Source organism: Epargyreus clarus, unplaced genomic scaffold (genome assembly GCF_041222505.1).
Source record: "Epargyreus clarus isolate Ecla_fem2 unplaced genomic scaffold, WU_Ecla_fem_2.2 ptg000018l, whole genome shotgun sequence".
NCBI lineage: Eukaryota > Metazoa > Arthropoda > Insecta > Lepidoptera > Hesperiidae > Epargyreus > Epargyreus clarus.
The window spans coordinates 5,085,510-5,106,700 of NW_027332226.1; the positions used below are offsets into that span (position 1 = coordinate 5,085,510).

Genomic DNA, 21,191 nt, shown 5'->3' on the forward strand with positions numbered 1-21,191 from the left:
CGCGGGCGCCTATGTTGACAGCCGTTTGATTAGTGCTTACGAGTTGTCAATACCAAGACTCGTAATGTTACGGTATGTTAATTAGGTACGCTATTCTAATGTCACAACTAACTCGGTGTTGATTGATTTTGACAAGCGTTTCCGTGATTAGATACGTATAGTTGAACGCAAGATGTTATGTGTCAATTTTATGGCGTTATCTTATGTTTTTTATTTTAATTGATAAATTACACCGTCCCACAAATCCCTTTGTTTTGAAGGCGTTAAATTTTTAACAGAATCTTAATTAAGTATAGGATAATTTGTTTTTTATTTACGTTCCCATGACACTTGCTATCTCCATGTAAATCTGAGTAAAAAATTGATCTATACAGTCTCGGCTTTTTACAAAATTACATTATATCATATAAGGTGTTGTTGTATTCATTTAAATTTTGCAAATGACTTCTATTTTTTTTACTAGCCGCGTATAATAATAGTTGCTAACTAAATATCCTTATCATAAGAACAAAAGTTTTAACTTAAAAAAAACTTAACGTTTCAGAGCAGAATAGATACGTTGTATATCATTTAAAACATTTAATTACCGCTACATAATTGAATATTTATAGTAATATAATTAATGACGCTAGTACAATGTACGCTTTGTTATACAACCATACAACAAAGCATTCAACCAGTCATGTCTGCCTACACTCAACAAGTTAATTCATTAATCAAACTCTAATTTGAATTACCATATGTTGAGTGCTATTATTTTGCAACGTGTTAAGTGAAAATTCGTGCAGAGATTTTTTTATGCAACTAAATTCTCACGTACTTTAAAGCAAGCAGTAATAGAAATTGAAGTGAACTCCATTTATTGACAGCCTAAGGGCCTTAGGCCTACGGGGGTACTCACGAATTGTTATAATATTTTTTCTTAATTTATTACTGGATCGAAACACGACCATTAATGAAAAGATCGGACAAGAAACAGCGGGGTATCGTTTGATTTGGTTTTATTATTATAATGAATAAATATTCATTAGTAATGTGCATATCCATTTTTAATGCATTTTTGATGTATATTTTTGCAGATTGTGTATATTTTTATGATGTTTCATGCAAGCATCAAGTCCAGTCGATGCGGGTCACTATGGCCCGGGAACATTTATTATACAATCCATAAAGTATTGCAGTTTTACAAGAGATGATGTGTTGCTACTGCTACATCGGAGGACATAGTTGGTTGTTTAACTATCTTCGTCCGTCTGTAGCGCTTAACACTGTTCTTAGTGTTCTTAAGTACGAGTATTACGAAAGAACAATGTTTAGGGGTGATACTGATATTACCGTATTCAAAGTGAAGATTGTTCTACTCGTACTATCATTTCAATATTTTTTGCAATCCAGAGAAATAATCTTACACAATATATTCTCACGCATTCAAAATTCACACGCACGCGCATTGTTTTGTAATTCTGCCAATAAACTTGCAATTTCCGAACATTAGAGTGAAATTGATATATTGCAAATAGATTACTAAAGGCTTACTTAATGTGTTGAAGTATTTAAGTAGTACTTAGAAGTAATGAATAAATTAATATATTATGCAGATATCTTATCAGCTGAATAGGGTATTTGAATTTTAAATTGTATGAGTATTAACACGAATGACTAAAGAAATCTATATATCTTTACTAATATCGTGAAGTTAATGTGATTGATTGTCGAACCTTTTTAAGAATCCGTCAGTATAAAAAAGTGTTATTGAATTTTATAGAGCCTTTAAAGCGTAGGGCCATAGTTTATAAAGAGATTGAAGGTACAGCCTTCAATTTCTTTATTTTGTGGTTCGATTTCGGAGACACCACCACCACACTTATTTTAACGCTTTGAGGGGTGGGAAAGACGTACTTATCCGAGACGTTCCAATTTAGTCCTCAAGGGTAGCAAGGCACCAATGCCCAACCTCAGGAAGGAATCGAGTCTTATATTGCATTGGTTACAGATGTCCATGGGTGGCAGCAGGCCTTATTTCATGAAGTTACAAACACAAATTTATATGTAATCTGTATGTATATGTACGAAACATTGTATGTAAAGGCGGTGAAACCAGAAGGCTCGACTCCTTCATAAAATTATTGCATTGCATTTAACAAGGACACTTATCTATATTCCCTATTGAATTAGTCTAAAACTCTAAAGTAAATTTAGAGCGATTTATTAAAATCTATTTCGAAAGCTTTATCATAGAACAAGTCCACTCAATGTTAATAGACACTGGATTATTGCCGACCTCATTGACCTCAATTGTTGATTAGCAACAATAGCCATTATTGCTTAGAGATTAACCTATTATGAATTAATAACTAATTAAGCAATTAGTACACTAATTAACTTAGAAAGTTACCTTTTATAGTTGGTGATACCGTGTTCTAGTTCAATGAGTAATGGATATACTTATTTGAGATGTTCGAACTTTTTAAACATAAGTAACATAATCTTCGATCATAGTTAACGATAAAACCCATCAAACTTATATATGAGGAGACCAAAATAGATTTTGTTAATTTTTTTTTAACGTAAACAACGTACTTCGTTATCGCAAAGTGTTTTATCGTGGAGATGGATTTTGGAAAGTACATTTACAAAATCAATTAAAATAAAAGAGACTTACATTTTAGCAAAAATGCACTTATTTATTTTGTTAGATGCTTTTTAACGTATTCATTTGTTTCATTTGAATTATGGCATGAACAGCTACAAACTCTTTTCCATCAAGTACAGGTACAGTCAGGAACATAAACCTGTGTAAAGTAGCGTACAATCAAGTTCACTTACCTCATAATTTATCTAGAATTTATGTTCTTAATGATCATTATGAATACTACGTTTATTTAAGTAGTGAACTATGCGTCGGTGGTACGGCACGTGCGGCCAGTTACCTAACATTACCATTACACAGAGCAAAATCACAACATTCACTTTCGCAACAGGGTGGTGCCCGGTGCAGGCCTGATGCCTATTGAATGGAAGTTAATACAACTTTCAGTCATAATCATAGCTTGTGTTATTGTAATGTGGAGTTTAGATTTACTTTTGAAGTACTTATTATTATTTGAAATGTTTGAAAGGTGGTAGATTCAGTACGATTGGAGGGTGTGGTACTTCCACGGATATGATGATAACTTTTCTCTCCTCCTCCTCTCATAATGAGAAGGATTAGGCCATAGTCCACCGTGCTAGCCAAGTGCGTGTTGGTAGACTTCATATACCTTTTGAAAACTTTTTTTTAAGAATTCTCGGGTATGCAGGTTTAGTGGAAATGTATCTGTCATCTACTTTAGGTAGAAGCCCTGTTCTATATGTAGTTAGTTATAGATAACCATGGGCGAGAGTGAGAACACTTATCATCAAGTGGACTGCATGCTTTGCTACTTCTATCTTATAAAAAATACTCTAAGGAGTATTTTCTCCTTTTTCAAAAAAGTCATATCACGTCCATTTTCCAAGAAAAAGATCAAATCAAATCAAATCTCTTTATTTGTAAATATAGGTCTTACAGGTGTTCATATGGTTATATAAAGTGCGCTATATTTGACCCTTTTGGGTATGCAAATACAGACCCACTGAATATGCATATAAAATTTGTTGGAATTTGGAAAACCGTTTCGGAGGAGTACGGTAACTAATATTTTTCGTGGTATATTCCTATTTCGCTTGGGTCATGAACACTATATTTATGTTTTCTACCATCGTTGGTTTTAATCGTTCTTGTTTATATCGTGAGACAATGATGAGGAGTTTGTTGCAAGAAAATAATTATGTTATTGTCATAAATATATTACCATTTATTATTGCGTTAGAATCCCTTATAGATAACACATCCATCATAACAGTACGAAACAGCACGAACAACACAATTTTGCTAACAATTTTGTTGTAATGCTCATTAAATACAATTGCAATAAACGTTTTTCTGCACCCATTGCACACGTCCAAAGTATTGCACATACTCAATTTACAATCGCGTCCTAATATGGCGATAAACGCATCCTTGAACATTAAGCGTCATGTCAAATCATTCTTGCGTTAAAATTTCACGTCATTACGAGCGACCATATGTTACAGAATTGCACAGAGATTCGCATTAATTTATTTTATGAAATAACAGGTATGACAACTTCGGATGCAGGAGCGATGCAGCGTAAACTGTATTACTTGTATTTAGATAATGTACCACAGCTGCCTTATTTAATCATGACTACTTGTGTTGCTTTCACGGTATGGTATCAGATACACGATTCGGACTTTAATGTGCAAACGTGCAAATTGTGGAATATACTTAATTTTGAAGTTACTGTATTGTTTTAACACTTGAATCACTGAATGCTGCGCTTTAAAGGGTTACGATAATAAATTTGCGTTCTCTCTATGATATAAAAATAAATGTTAATAATTAATAATTTGCGTTCTCTCTGTGATATAAAAAAAATGTTATGATAATGCTTAAAAGATTTGTAATAATAATTACACGTATATTATCAAATAAGAAAAAAAATACATGTAAGAGAAGACGCTTATAAAGTAGAGAAAATGTACGTGGTACGTAGAGAAAACAAGCGCTATGTCTTTAGTCAACTACAATAAAACAATCCAAATCTAAATTTTCCAAATAATTGTATTTAGGAAGTTTTTAAAAGTCACATCACCAAATTTCCGAAAGCTCTACAAATGTCAGTGCGAGCATCGTGTCATTATCGGTACTGCACATGAGTCATGAGGCGACGCAACCGAGAGCTTTGCATATTACCGAGCTTTCGCCACATTATCTAGGCATCTGGGCGAAGACAATGGCGTGCGCATGCGTAATGCGTTATCTCCTATCTACCTCTTGCCACACTGCTCTCCTAATGAGGACCGTTCCAATTCTCCGGTTATGTGCTAATTGAAACGAACTTTCGGAAAAACGGAAATATTGTACACACTAATTGTACTTAATTAAATCGGTTAGCGGTGAAACACTGGAGTTTATAAAGCATATTTGCTCTTTACAGGTGTGCCTCGGAATAGCGCTGCTTCCCAAAGGATGAAGAGTAAACAACGGAGCTGGGATAGCTTTTTTGGCCCGCACATTCTACAACCGACAGGTGAGTCGTAAATATAGTTACCACTTTTAGTGTCCGCTTTTTAACCGACTGCGGAGGGTAATATGATATGATATCATTCTTCGGCATGCCCTGCAGCCTGCGATTTGACGGATTTTAAGGTATGAGGTAACGTTGGATACGTCTAAATTGCGACGTAGGCAACATTTTTTAGCAGTCGTCTTTTTTATTATTAGAATATTCTCACTACTTATTGAGGTAGTACATATAGTCAAACATATGTTTAGGCCCCTAAAATAAGTTCAAAAGTAGTAATATATATCGAAGCAATAAAGAATACTGGTGCTTGGTAAGAAAAAATCACTAGCGAGCAAAAACCGGGCTATCTTGTTAAAAGTAAACAAAACCGAAAATTCTATGTCTCATTTCCGATTACGGACATGTTATATGTGACCAAGATGGGCTTAACAGTTTTACTTTTTAAGCCGATGATATAAATCTTGGTCTTAATAAATCGGTTAACCTTTTAAAGTTAGTCTTAAACAAAAAACTATCACTTTAACAAATAAGTTTGTTCGAATACGTTAAATCCACTAAAACTTTCCATCATATTTAAAAAGTATTTGTGAAAGAAGGTCTACGTTAACAATACATTTCTGAACGTGGGTTCTACTTATAACTTTATTATAAAGGCCAAAATAAACAACAAAACTACAAACACAATTTTCTTTTCTTTCCATAACTCCACGGCAAAGTTATACAACTCGATATGTTTGGCTTAGGTACTGTCTGTAAGTTTCAAACTTTGATTTACCTCGATTTTCAAAGTAGGGTATTGTCCCTTACAAGCCTACGCGAGGATTACAAAAGTCATTGTTCCTTTAATTAAATTATGGCATCTATGATGTGATTAATGGAACTGATTATAACATTAGCACGTCGCCGTACGGTAGTTCATATCTGATTGGGGTATTGTTCACGAATATCACGTACAATCGGGCTCACTCTGGCTCGCTCGACTCAGCCCAGCCATGCATCCACGTTGTCATATTACAATTACACCCACGTTGTTCCACGTATAATTTCACGATTAACCGTCCCGCCTTTCGAAATACATCTACCCGTCTACCACGATAAATAACCGACAAATTACTTCGTTGGCGCGAAATGTACCTACACGTGCGAGGTGACATTTGCATGCCTGAGAAATGTTTACAGCCGTGGTACTTCAACATGTAGGAAGAGAATAAGTGTACGACGACTCGAAACATAATCCAAGGGACATTACAATAACAACTTACACACACCACCCGAAAGTGTACTCTATATCACGCTCGCTTTGGATTTCGTTTAAAGATTTCAGTATTTGTGTTTAAAAAATAGAACGATGTATTGTAACCATAGATTAGTAAAGATACTTCGCCGCCTTGAAATTGAATGAAGCCACAAATGGCTTAGTAATAAGTTTTTTTTTTTAATTCTTGACAAATAAAATATATTTCAGAGAAAATTTACGAATAAATAACTAATACTGCGTAATTTACATAATAAATAAATAATTATTTCAAATATTATAGGGACATTTTAGCACGGAGACGTGGCAAAACTTTTTTACGAAACTATTTCAGTTCTCAAAACTGGGTACATTTTTTTGTTAGGAGTAATCTTTACTAATCTATGATTGTAACTTAGTTTTTTCTTTTATACTAAACAAGAACACGCACAAACAAATGGTACTAAAAAGCGACGTAGACTAACCTTATTAAAACGCCTCTCCTTGCCGACTCGAGAGTTTTACGTCAGATTATTATTTAGCAACTTTACGATTGTATTTCTGCCGTGTATGGAGCGAACTGCTTTTACGTATTTGAATGAAATGTGGGACATTTCGTTCGCAAATAACGTACGGGGGAAGGATGTCGCCTTATTCCAGTTACGCTTATTTATTGCGTAACAATGTCATTTTCGAAATTAGATTTGGATCCTTTGACTCTGTAATTAAATCCTTTAGCGATTTATGTACGAAAACTTAAGCGTTTTAAATGAGTTTCTAAGAATTCCTGGTTCAAGTTCTGGGTCAGATTACTTTTTAATTTACGAAGTTCATGCCAATATTAAGTTAAAGAGCCCGTAGCTTCGTGGTCCTGGTGATTCGTAATCGATTTGCGAGTTAAGTAATAACCAGCATCGGCTTTGAGTCGGTAATCATTAATAACATAATGAATGAATGAATGCTTTTTAACAATCATCAATTAAAATTATACAATAATCTTCAACACTTTGCCGCTATTGTAAAAAAACGTTTGACTACACTTATTCCCTCCTTTATTCATTATCAATTGGTTTTATTATGGATTGGTGAAGCATGAAGGTTAAGAAGCGGGACAAGATATGCCATCAAAGTTGAATATGAATAGATTTTTTTAGGTTGATTATGTAACTATGAACAGTTAAGTCCAACTGCCCATGGACATTTGTAACTGAACGTAGGACAAAAGATTTTATTGATTTTTTCAATACTTAGCTGCCTTTCTATATACTTTAAACTAGGCAACAATAGTTTTACATGGATATATGATATCAGAAATAGATGCCGCAGGAACACAATCACAAACAGCAATATTACCTCCATATATTTAATAGAAAACTAATAATTAATAATACCTGGGGTTGTTAAACCTTTACGATGGTTTCCCAACCAGACAAATTTTTGTTTCATAATAAATAATCTTGACTTAACACCTCCAAATCATCAGATTATTTGAGCCTTATCAATTGTCGTTTTAGCTGTCACTTGCGTAATACGATTAGAAATTTGAATATTCACTCACCCAAATACCTTAGGGACTCCGCCCACTAAGGTGAACTTGCTAGAGAAATACAAGGTTCGAAAGAATAATGACAAGACAGAATGATCACTGTTGTGGGTACATGTGTATTTGATATATTGCGGTAACCCTCTTTATAGGAATAAAGCAGTTGTCATCCGATCTTTCTAGTTTCATTGATACTACATGGTGGCAGCGGTAAATTAATTGTTTTACGCGAGTAATTAGCAAGATCTCGGCAAGAAAAACAATTAATACTTGTGTTACGTGTGTGTACGTTAGAAGTATGGAACACGCAAGACCGCCAGTGGAATTATGTGTGGATGGCAGCCCCGTCAGCCGGGCTGACGCGTGGAGGCGTTGGAAGACGCAGTTTAATTTGTTCTTAAAAGCCTCCGGTGTATATAAAGAAGAACCAGCCGTTCAGTCAAGCCTACTCGTCAATCTTATCGGCCCGGACGGGTTTGATATTTATCAAACGTTCACACTCGAAGACAAAGAACGAGATGACGTCACCGTATTACTGAAAAAATTTGATGATTATTTTGGTGTAAAACCTAATGTAACCCTAGCAAGATACAATTTTTTCACCCGTAATCAAGATCAAGGCGAGTCTATTTGTCAATATGTCACGGCATTAAAGCTACTAAGTAAATTCTGTGAATTTGCCACGTTAGAAGAAGATTTAATTCGTGATCGTATCGTGTGCGGCATTAGGAGCTCGGTGGTAAGAGATCGTCTTATCCGAGCTGAAGACCTGACACTCAATAAAGCTGTGAAGATATGCCAAGCGGATGAGTTGTCATGTGATAGCAGCAGGCGGCTAGAGTGTCGTGAGATGAGCGGCATGGCAGGCACGTCAAGCCTGGCCGCCATCGATGCAGTGTTGACTAGTGGGAGACGCGGCGGTGGCGGTTCGGAGCGTGTACGCGGCGGCGGCGGGGCGTCGCGCGGCGCGGCGCAGCGGCAGCGCCAGCGCGCGGGCACCTCGCAATGCCCCGGATGCGGCTTACGGTGCGGGCCGGGTGCGTGCCCGGCTAAAAGCGTCAAGTGCTATGTATGTAGGAACTATGGACATTACGCTAGGATGTGTCAATCAGGCGGACTGAAAAGAATGCATAATATATCGCTAGATAATAATAGTACATCAGAGGACGATGTCAGTGAGTCATTCTATGTTTCTATGTTGCGAAATATTTCTGTGGTAGGCTCGCCGCTGGACACTAAAGATGAGTGGCACGAGACGTTAACGGGTGAGTTTGGAACAGAAAATTTTAAATTAGATACCGGTGCTGACATTAATGTGTTATCATTTAAAAGATTTCTATCGTTAGGATATGCTCCGATGTTGCTCAATGTTAAATCAAATATAAAGTTGCAATCATATAGCGGTGATATCATACCGGTAAAAGGCATTTGTGATATAAAGTGGTGGTATAAAAATGATATGTACGTGTTAAAGTTTGCCATAGCGAATATTGATTGTCAAAGCGTTCTGGGCCGACAGGCTTGTATTGATTTAGGGTTGATAAGACGCGTTAATAGTATTGATATATCGGAATTTAATGATTTGTTTAACGGAATAGGTTGCTTACCGGGAAAATATCATATTGTAATAGATAAATCAGTGCAGCCGGTAGTGAGCGCTTCGCGTAAAGTTCCACTTAACATTAGGGATCGGTTACAAGCGGAGTTAAATAGAATGATAGACCTTGGCATAATTAGAAAGGTGGGACATCCTACAAGTTGGGTAAATTCAATGGTTGTTGCGGCTAAAAAGAACGGGGATTTACGAATATGTCTCGATCCTCGGCCGTTAAACCGGGCTATACAGCGGGCTCATTTTCAATTACCTACTCTTAATGAGATAGCGAGTAAGTTGCACGGAGCACAGTATTTTTCTGTTTTAGATGCTAATTCAGGCTTTTGGTGTGTACAGCTGGATGCCGAAAGCGCAGACTTATGTACGTTTGCGACACCCTTCGGCCGGTATCAGTACATGAGATTACCTTACGGATTGAATTGCGCTCCAGAGGTATTTCATGCTAAAATTAAGCAATTACTTGTCGAAGGTTTAGTTGGGGTAGATTCGTTCATAGATGATATCATTTGTTGGGGTCGCACAAAGGCAGAGCATGATCAGCGTTTGTATGAATTATTAAAAAAAGCACGTGGTATAAATTTTAAATTCAACAAAGATAAATGTAAAATATGTGTAAAAGAGGTCGTTTATTTGGGGCATGTTTTTAATAAAAACGGGATGAAACCAGATCCAACTAAAGTAATTGCAATAAAAAATATGCCTGCCCCAACCGATAAAAAGTCGTTAGAAAGGTTTTTGGGTGCAATTAACTATTTATAAAAATTTATACCAAATTATTCAGAAACTATATATCCTTTAATACAACTCTTAAAGAAGGATACCATATGGAGTTGGGAATTAGGTCACCAAAAATGTTTTACAACATTAAAAGATTTAGTATGTAATGCCCCTATATTAGCCCTGTTTGACGTGTCGCGGCCGGTAGTGTTGTCGGTGGACGCGAGCAGCACTGCGCTGGGCGCTGTGCTGCTGCAGGGGGGCCGCCCCGTCGAGTACGCGTCGCGCACGCTCACAGCTGCACAGACACGATATGCACAGATAGAAAAGGAATTGCTCGCCATTGTATTTGCGTGTGAAAAATTTCACCAATACATTTTTGGAAAAAATGATGTACTCGTTGAAACGGATCATAAACCGCTTGAAAGTGTATTTAGGAAGTCATTGGAGTCGGTCCCAGTTCGCTTACAACGAATGTTACTTAGGTTGCAAGGTTATGATTTAAGGGTTATATATAAACCAGGAAAATATATGTATTTACCGGATACCCTATCGCGTGCGCCTCTTCCGATTTTATATGATGACAGCATAAGTAAAGGTATACAATACCAAGTTAATTCTTTAATGAGTAATTTGCCAATCTCACAAGCTAAGTTGCAGCTTATAAAAAAGGAAACAGTTAAAGACTCAGAATTGAGTCAACTTTTAATTTTTATAAATAACGGCTGGCCTGAACGACGGTATAATGTTCCTAATAATTTACAATATTACTGGTCTATTAGGGATGAGTTGTTTTCTATTGATAATATTATTTTTAAAAATAAACTTGTACTTATTCCTAAATTGTTAAGGAATGAAATGTTAAGCATTATACATGATGGTCACCAAGGTGTGGACCGGTGTAAGCGGCGCGCGCGAGAGGTATTGTTTTGGCCGGGCATTACCCGGGATATTAAGTGGTATGTTAAAAAATGTAAAGTTTGTCAGGAGAGCTTGAATGCACCCGCCAAAGAACCTATGATACCAGTTGCCATTCCTAGTTTGCCATGGAATAAGGTCGGTACGGATATATTCGAATATAAAAAGAAATATTATTTGATTTTGGTAGATTATTTTTCGGGATTTGTGGAAGTAAAATTATTGAATAATATATCGTCGAATACTGTAATTGATGCTATGAAAGAAAATTTTGGAAGATACGGAATTCCTGAAATTGTTATTAGTGACAATGGCACACAATTTAGTAGCCGCGATTTTAAAAAATTTGCATCTTTATGGGGGTTTGAACACATAACGTCATCCCCGAACTACGCACAATCGAACGGTAAAAGTGAACGCGCTGTGCAAACCGTTAAAAAAATGCTTATTAAGTCTTTAAATAGTGGGACAGATTTTCAACTTAATTTGTTGAGTTATAGAAATACTCCACGCGATCATTTAGACTCTCCTGCACAACTACTTATGGGTCGTAGATTAAATTGTAGATTACCCGTTCATCCTGATTTACTTGTACCTAAAAAAAGTAATCGTCAACAGTATCAGGTATTATTAGATAAACAGCGTAAAAGTAAGGTATATTATGATAGACATACGAAGGAACTGCCAGAATTGAATGTCGGCGATCACGTTATTATGCTCAATAATAACAAAAAAGTACGCGGACGAATTCATGCGAAGTGTCATACTCCAAGATCGTATATTATTAAAAATAAGCTGGGTGCTACATACCGGCGTAATCGCAGACATTTAATTAAGTGTATTGTAGATGAGAAAAATAATACTACTTTGTCAAATCAGGAAGAGGAGCAAAAGGGAAAAATGTTAATAAAAAGTAGGGAAAGTTCGCCTGTTTACGAGGACGCGGAGTATGTGCCTAGTGAGGAAAGCCGGCTGGCGACGCGATGCGCGGACGCGTCACCAACGCCCTATAATCCTCCCGTCACTCGTAAAAGAGCAAAAGAATTTTTCAATTCAAACTTGTCATTTTAGGCGGGTATATTATATGTTACTAATAATTATTAATAGGGTTTTGTTTGAATTTATTTTTTTTTTTTGTTGGGGGAAGGGATTGTATGAGTAACGTTTTATATTGTATAGTTTGTGTATCCTATTTAAGGGGAAGGTGTTGTGGGTACATGTGTATTTGATATATTGCGGTAACCCTCTTTATAGGAATAAAGCAGTTGTCATCCGATCTTTCTAGTTTCATTGATACTACAATCACTATCTGATTTACAACGAATTTAGTCAAAGTCCAATAATATTATAATAAAGTTTTTAAAGTTGTTATTTAAACTTTTAAATAGATTTTTATCTGGTTTGGCATAATTGAAGAATTTATCAGCGTTGGGGTATTATGTTCCATTTCTGGAAACTTTCTTCTAATACTGGGAAAATCCTGGAGCATACTTCATTACGCTTATCCCATGTGAATTGGTGGAGGATGGTACGGACTAGCCGCTAATACCTGCAGCTCGGATAATTTCTAATTGCCTATAGATATGAGGATAAGGTTTAACAATTGATAGAGCATAATACTTACTGGAACGATGGCGTAATACACCTTAGTGTGCATAAAAAATCTAGTCACTACCGGTAACCCATCCAATTCCTGAACGCGCCCCACGTTGCTTAACAGGTTATGTACTTTACGATCTACACAAACCGTAGGATTATGCGAGCTTCATTTACGTAAGTATAACTTATCTTATATCTTATCTTTTGACAAAGTTTATACAAGCAAATTTATTTGATTAATCCGCGAAATACAATATCATTAATTGTTACATTCAATGTAATCAATAAATTTCCTTCATTGTCAGTTACAATCGCGGTACTGGCGGCCTAGTGTGCTGAGTTCTTTATACGACATTTGGGTATGAATGGATAATGCTCATAGTTACGACTAGCAAAACTACTTTTGAATAGCTCTTAAGGCTTTATGCGGAACAATAAGCGATGTTAAATGACATATGGCAGGCAATTCCGCTTCGGGGAAAGTCATGACATTAGTGGTTTCTGAAACTGGAGTAATTATTTTAAAACCATTGTTATGCGCTTACGAAGGTAACGTCACTACTTTCTTATTAAAATTCTCGTTGTGTAACGTATAATTAAAAACTAAAAAATCGATAGCAATAAATCGCGTAACCAATCTAAAATACAGCAATTTTATAATTTAATCTGCAGATTCGCTTGAAAATGCTATCATTTCTAAGAAATCAACATGTGTAAATATAGTTGTTTCGCTTGATTTTTGCTCATAAATCCACTGAACCTGCCACAATTAGGTCCGCGATAATAAATCGCTATCTGCAGAGGTATTATTATGGGGTTATTTTTTAAAAAGCGCAAATAAACACGCCGTGGAGGGCAATTAACGACGTTCAAAGTAACCAATAAATTGAAGCGAGCGCGATTCGCGGGCAGAAGAATGCATCGTAGGAATCGGCTAATAGAGAGCGAATATATGCTAAGAAAACATAAGGGTTTTAAAGATTAAACTATGAGAACAATTAAAGTTGTCTATTAATCATAATATATATTTTTATAAAATACGAGAAAAAATGATTGTTTTTTTTTTATTTTACTAAATAAAAACGGGCATCTTATATTTCTTTATAGTTAACGCTATTGATCTTTGACAGATACCAGCATTAAGTTTTAATTTTGCTACTTGTAGTTTTATTCTGCAGTAGCAGTAACGCTTAGACTACAACCGCTAATTATATTTACAATACCTATTCGTCATAAATCGAAATGGGTGGTCCTTATATTTTTTACTCGTTGATCTTCATCATTGTAGTTAAAAAAATGCCGTGGAACCAATTTCTCTCAAATAAACATAAAACGTTAGACCCAACTATAATAATCGTTAATTTGACCGTTACTCAAATTTCACGGTAAAAGCAGTCTATACAAAACTTTTTTACGTAATGCAGTGCCCGAAACTGCTCTTTATTAAATTTCATAATAAAAGTTTATTGCTTCTCAAAATGAGTGTTTAATGTGAACATAATTTTTTAATCGCGTTCTCTTCGCCGGCTCTTTAGTGGCGCGAATCCAGCGCCGTAATGACTGGATAATCGGTCGCATCCTCCCCGAGCCGGCTTTGAAACCTTTTAAACACTTTTTTTATTGTTTTCACAGACAACTCAACGTATTTCAAATAAAAGTATGTTAGTGTTTTAACCATAGATTTAAATCAGTTAAATAATTAAGTGAATAGGATAATTTAATTTTTTAAAATTATAAATGGAATTTTATGAGTTATGAATTGCTTTTTTATAATGGTTCGTTTATTGTTTCATTACATAGCCTTTTCTTCTATTTCTTGTTTATTTGTAGTTACATCTTTTGTGCTATTTTAACATAGTATACTTGTAATGATTCTTCATAACTATTTATTTAGGTAGATACTCGTAACATTGATACATAATGAGTGTCCTGTGTTCTAGTTTGGAACAAAATAGATACCTATATTTCGTAAAAGCAATTTGCCAAGCATAATTACTCGGGCAGTAAACACCTTATATTGCAAATGAGGCTATTAACACTTTTATCTTTTGCTAAGCACTTGGAACTATTTGAACAGATAAAAAAAAACTAAAATATAACGTTATTAGCATGTCAAAGGCTTGATTGATGACCGTTTTTTCAACGAAATTCCATTTTGAAACCGAACTAACCCAAGTTAGATGTTTGTTATTTCGGGTTAAGTAATTAGTGCAAGTTGTTAATTTGGCTGTTACAAAGATAGGTATAATAACTATTAGATTAATTTATGTTCTTCGGGAAGAGATACAGAGTGAAAAATATTACGGTGTCAGGTTTTGATGACGTAGATATTGGGGCAATCTGCAAGCTTATGGTCTCTTTACATTAACATTTGGAATATTATGGGTGAATCGTTATGGCTTGTAGATTTTTCTTGAACATCTATTTCACCGTCAAAGCAATGTATAAAGTAATTATTTCGTAATACTGCACACGAATTAAAGCCCCAAAATGCTTTCGATTCGAACTCGGACTTCTGAAGTAACATTTTTTGTCACTTCGGAACTTGAAATGTTTTATTTAATCAATGGAAATAAAAACTACTTAAATATTCGTAGAAAGCATCGACACAATCCATTGTTGTCTATGAGTTTTGTATTTTCTCTACCTCCTTTTTTAAGCGCATATTATTGCACTATTGAATATAGGCGTCTCTTAAGGAGCGCCACTGAGTACAACCTCTGACACTGCTTATTTATTTGCTTGATTTTTTGTTTTAACTTTATTTTTACCCGACTGCGGAAAGTAATTTCTTTCGTGTGTACATCTGTCTCATTCTTTGCCACGCCGTACAACCCAAACGGCATGACGGATTTCAACATAAGAGGTATCACTGGATTCATCTATATTGTGGGAGTAATGTAGGATATATTTCTAATCAATTAAGTTTTCGGTTTTGTAATAATTCTCTAGTTACCACATATTGAGTAACTGTTCGCAAGCGAGATGTATAAGCAATATTTGCCGGCATCTAAGCGGAACGCACGCAGGCACGCTTGTCACGTCACGTTACAGCGCAAAGCTTCCTTAAACATAGCTTGCAAACTAACCACGACATTACTTACATCATACTGTTTTTGTAAAAAGTTATTGATTCTAAGAGCTGTTACATATGCGTTTATCTGTAATATTGAGTTTTTAGTAAGTGTTCACAGAACTTTACCTATTTGCCTGTTGTATCGTCACTGACCCACCTTTTTTCTTAGATTGTTAACCTTTTGTGATTTGTTTTGAAGGATGTAAAAAAGCCATTCCGTCTTGAGCTTCACGGGTAGCAGCGTATCTAAAGTAGGACTTTAATCTTATTTGGGATTGATTGCAGACGTCCATGGTTAGTGGTGAACATCAGGTGTCTGCATGTACATTACAACGTAAAATCTGTATAAAAACGAAGCGTAGCGTTTGGAAAAATGTACGAGTAGTATTCTAAATTTCAACTCATGTTCTACTCGAAAAATTGTACTCTCGACATTTCTCGAAACTAAAGTAATAAAAAGAATTATTTTCTTAGAAAAAATATAATGAGATTGAAAAGTGTTAGTAAATTAAAGACTATATTTTTTGTAACATGCAATGAAAAAAGCGGCTTAGATCAATCAAAAGGCAAAGCATGCAAAACACGTTTATCACTGGATTTACCGCTTCGTTCATCGTGCGCTGCCTAAAACGTCCTTCCGCGTAAACTGGTTGCCACTACCATATTGTGTCTATGTTCCAGGTATTTTAAAGAATGGGGCATATTGTTATGTAACTAGCAATATTGTGTTTATTTATCGTTATCGTCAACCCATTAATGTCGCTGGGTACTGATTTCCTCTTAGATTGGGGTTTTTAGCCCAGTCCACCATTCGGGCCAAGTATGGATTGGTAGACCGCCCATAATCTTGAAAACTTTTTTTAAAGAACTCTTAGGCACCATGATGTTTTTCTTTACCGTTTAATAACCAGTAAGTGGTAATTAATTTCTAATACGCGTCTACCTTTATAAAATCAGAGGTACGTGTCAGACATTTGAACCTCGTTTCCCCGAATGAGAGGCCAAGTTTCCAATTATCACTGGCTATCAGCAACCTATAATTATTGTTCAATGGATTATATTCTCTTGCGTTACGCAGGTTTGACGAACCGAATTGCATAAATAAATCAATCTCCGTCAGCTTAAGTACTTAATATCAATTTATATCGTTAACTCTTATCACCTGTCCAGGCATATCACGATATGCCAAATATTTGAAATAGCCGGCGACATGTTTACCAAACGATTTGGAAACTTGCACCTCGCCTAAACTATATTGTAAAAGAAACTGGTTTTGTTCAATTATCGTGAATAAATAACCGCTGTGGGCAACCGAAGGCACATAAATAACGGTTTATCGTTCAACTAGACACGTTACTTTATTCTTTTGTTACCCTATTGCCGCAATAAATAATATTTCAGCTCTATGTTTCATCTACAAAATGTTAGAAAAACGTGAAAAATTACAGGATAAATGTATAACGTCTTTTTTATTTCAGCAAAAGTGGCAAAATTTTTTGTTTCCTTATAATTTAGTTCCAAAGATAACATTTTATCTTCGGAATATTAAAACACTTAATATTATTTTGTCTTTTTTTTGACATTGCAAAGATAGAATATAATAAGTTTTAAGAAACCATAAACAAAACATTTGTTTTACGTTATCTATGAATACTACGCAATTTATTATGAAAAATCAACGCAATCAAAACTATTTTATTTACCTAGCTCGTAATCGATTATATCATGAACACTAAACCAAGCCGTATAACATTTGTATACAAAATAGCCGTTACATTCCCATTTGGAGCATTGAAATGGAATGTATGTCTAGTGGTATACGCTGACATGTTATCATTTCTGCAGTCATTATAAATGCATCGATCGCTTAGCATGCAGAGAGCATGCGACACATTTTCAGCGTAGAATCAATATGCGATGTATAGCACAGCCAATAGCGATATCTATAGCCGTAACGCATTAAAGCTGCGATAGGTGACAGCGATCGGTTTTATGCACATCCCTTTAAATCAATCGTCTGTCGATAACCGTGCGTCATCGTGTGGTGTTATTGTGGAAATGGCTTTTTCCTGTCCGTTGACGATTTCGTCATGCAAATCTCGCTTTGTAGTGAGACTGAATATAAAAAGGTATTAAATATAAATGGTAATAAAAACTTATTAATAAAAACAGGCAGGAAAAATGTAATATCTTACTTGCCTATTTGTGATTGAACTTCCATACCTATATGTAAATAAGAAAATTGTCTTTTCTTTACCTATAGTTATTATCACACTATGTCAATATTTGGACAATTATACATATCCCCATATACTTTTCAAATCCTTGTAGGCTTATTTGCTCTAACGTAGGAAGTACTAAACGGATGAATAAGCCCATAAAATTGATTTACGTCGAAACAATAATCTTACTAAAAGGGCTGACTTGGGCTGATTTACGATAAAATCATATCATACTGGGCATAATATAATTCAGAATCGTTTAGCCCACTCGTCTAACTGGAAAGCATGGCTTTTAGTGAAAGTTAGTGTTTGTTTTGTGTGTCATTGCTCCGATAACCATAACTGTCATCGAACAAGGCCGAATATTGTGTTTCGTGTTGTGTAAAGTTATATAATGGGTACGATGCCGCGTCAATACCTATATGCCTTTGTTTTGTTCCACTTATGAATGATTTTGAGTAAAATTTGGATTATTTTAAAGTGAGAAAAACTGTATTTACAAATTAAACTACTCATAGAGTGCTGTTTAAAATATGGTTTATATACCTGTAGGTGTGTAAAATATCGTTGTATGAACGTCTATGAAAAAAATATATAACCTTTTAACTTTGGTAATTTGGTTAAAACGCTTATAGTAGATGTCATGGATGCACAGAAATAAATCTACAAATTACTAGAAACCCAAAACAGAAATCGAAATTGTTATGTCGTAATTTTAAATACAAATCCAATTCATTGTAAAAATATGGCATAACATATTGAATTATAACAATACAAAATCAACGTAATGTACCTTTGCAAATTAAGACTTACTATAGACCTCTACATTTGTTCACTTGTAATATACAATCCTGATTGCGTGCGGTTGGTACAATGATTTATTGCAATCATCGCGCCGCGCACATAGATGCGCACGCGCCTTTCATAAGTCCATATATGTATAGCTCTATATACCTATATAGAGTTGCTTATACCTTTTGTAATCTGAACAAGCAAACGCGTAACAACAGAGGAGCTGCAGAGTAACGTTTGTTGTAACAACTTTATATAAGTGTATACCTAATATGATTTTAAATGTTTGTTTATATTGAAAGCAAAAATCATGTAGTAGCGTCAATTTTACATAAACTACTTAATACAATTATTTCAATACATGTTTTTTTTTTCAATAGATACTTACTGATATGTTATATAGTGATATGTTATATTATTTTTATTGCGAAAACGGTAACGAAACACTTTATTCGGGTGTTCTTTCACAACACAACTACATCGCGGTTCACCTAATTTATAACAATCATTGCTTAGTACACGGTTCACAGATGAGCACACGCCTGACAGGACACTCAATACGCTTTGTGACTTTAACAAGCATGTATGTCGCAACTGTAGAATAGCTAATAGGGTGTAACAGTAGAATAGCTTAATCTAGAAATACTTATGAAATATTTAATGTATGCCATTTTATCTTAATTTTAAATGTAAGAACAACAGTACCGAAGAATTTTTTTTTCTTTATATTCTTTGATCCACATCCATAATGAAGATGTAAATGATCTATATCATTAATTGCTTAGTACAGTACACAGGTGAGCACACGCTTGATAGGACACTCAATACGCTTTGTGACTTCGACAGGCGTATATCTCGTAACGGGGTGATACAGTCCAGTAGTTTGTACAATCAGATATTATAAATTAAATACGTGTTTTATAATTTACAAACTGAAGTGTACAACTAAAGAGTACAGTAACATTTTGTTTACATGAGTTATCTTTAACAACTCAATCGTGGCGTAAGCGATGTATAACAATCATTGCTGAGTACACAGTACACCGATGAGCACACGCTTGACAGGACACTCAATACGCCTTGTGACTTCGACAGGCGTGGATGTTGTAATCGAGCGTTGCAATCGAGTAGCGATGTTCGAGACTATTTCACTTATTTAGTTTACATGCTGATTTTAGGTTTGACATCGAATAGATTAAATCATATTGTTTATTAGGTTTGCTATGTAAATGGTTTGCTAGATTCAATTTGGTATATTTACTTTGTACCTATATTCTTAAATAATAACTGATGAAAATTAAATAACATAAGGTTTTATGGTAAACCTTCAATTTGTCGTAGTGTGTCTAACCATTACCGGAATATCCTTATAAACTTTGACTAATCGAACTTTACGCTTGCATTGACTACATTAGATTTGACCAAGATTGGATGGTAATGTGATTGACCCTGAGTAAACTACAAACCATAGAAGGGAAGTGAGAAATACCAACATGAGAACATAATTCTTAAATCACAACGTAAATTAATAGGAGGCATAAATAAAGCAGATAGCCATCAATGCGATGATTTATGTTCCTTGTAGTTAAGTGTAAGCGCCATTTGTGCGTACGTAAATTGATTTAGAGTAAAGTCGACTATGAAATATCAAATTTGGTTTAGTCAACGATCGTCATAATTATTTAATGCCACCCATAAAACTTGTTTGATAAAAAGGATGTCAAGTTTAGTACTATAAATAACCATATTGAATATTGAATTATTATTGAATTTAAAAGTGGCATATTATGTTTATAATTAATAATTTAAACAAATGAATATTTTAAACAAAACGTATGTTTCACTATGTGTATGTACATTAAAAAAATATTTAAGCGGAGATTAATAATCAGAATCACTTTAAAGCTCAATTTAATTGTTAGTTATTGTAATTAATAATTAATTTGTTTTTATTTATGTTATTATTTAAATATAAAATGAAAGAAAGAAGTGTGATCATTGAAATGCGGAAACTCTTAATGTAACACTCTCGAGAACTAGGATAGAGTTCAATGATGTTATAATTTAAAAGTGTTCTTCTGTATCCATTTCCAGTTTAATTATTCTAGAAAAGACAATTATTAATATATTGCGTCTTCGCACATAACCGTACAATTCACGTCCCAGTACGCGACTTGCTAGTAATCACTCATGTTAATTAACGGTCCATTCAACCGATACTCCAGTGAAGTCATCCAATGACGACCAATTATATGTCAGAGATCATCGCTGCCGTCAATTGAGGCTTGAACTAGCTTCGACTATAATCAGAATAATGCAGCTGTGGTTTCAATTTACTTGTTG

The 21,191-nt window shown here is 34.9% G+C and overlaps 2 protein-coding genes across 2 annotated transcripts in view; both read left to right on the forward strand.

Moving 5' to 3' along the window:
- Cad86C (Cadherin 86C) overlaps positions 1-21,191 on the forward strand; it is a 149,054-nt gene that overhangs the window by 58,184 nt on the left and 69,679 nt on the right. The window contains exon 2 of the mRNA XM_073083131.1: positions 5,043-5,135. The gene's annotated coding sequence lies outside the window, so the exon portion shown is untranslated. The remainder of the gene's footprint in view (positions 1-5,042; positions 5,136-21,191) is intronic.
- On the forward strand, positions 8,037-12,230 carry LOC140749622 (uncharacterized). The gene is made up of 3 exons (XM_073082728.1): positions 8,037-9,795; positions 10,423-10,586; positions 12,039-12,230. Exons 1-3 carry the CDS (start codon positions 8,208-8,210, stop codon positions 12,228-12,230), a joined length of 1,944 nt encoding a protein of 647 aa, XP_072938829.1. The 5' UTR covers positions 8,037-8,207.

Bases quoted from the DNA above. Each gene is read 5' to 3' on its own strand.
- LOC140749622 (XM_073082728.1), top strand. From the start codon at position 8,208: ATGGAACACGCAAGACCGCCAGTGGAATTATGTGTGGATGGCAGCCCC. The intron at 9,796-10,422 runs GTAAGTTGCACG...CCCCTATATTAG, and splicing joins TACTCTTAATGAGATAGCGA to CCCTGTTTGACGTGTCGCGG. The intron at 10,587-12,038 runs GTATTTGCGTGT...TTGTCAAATCAG, and splicing joins AAAAGGAATTGCTCGCCATT to GAAGAGGAGCAAAAGGGAAA.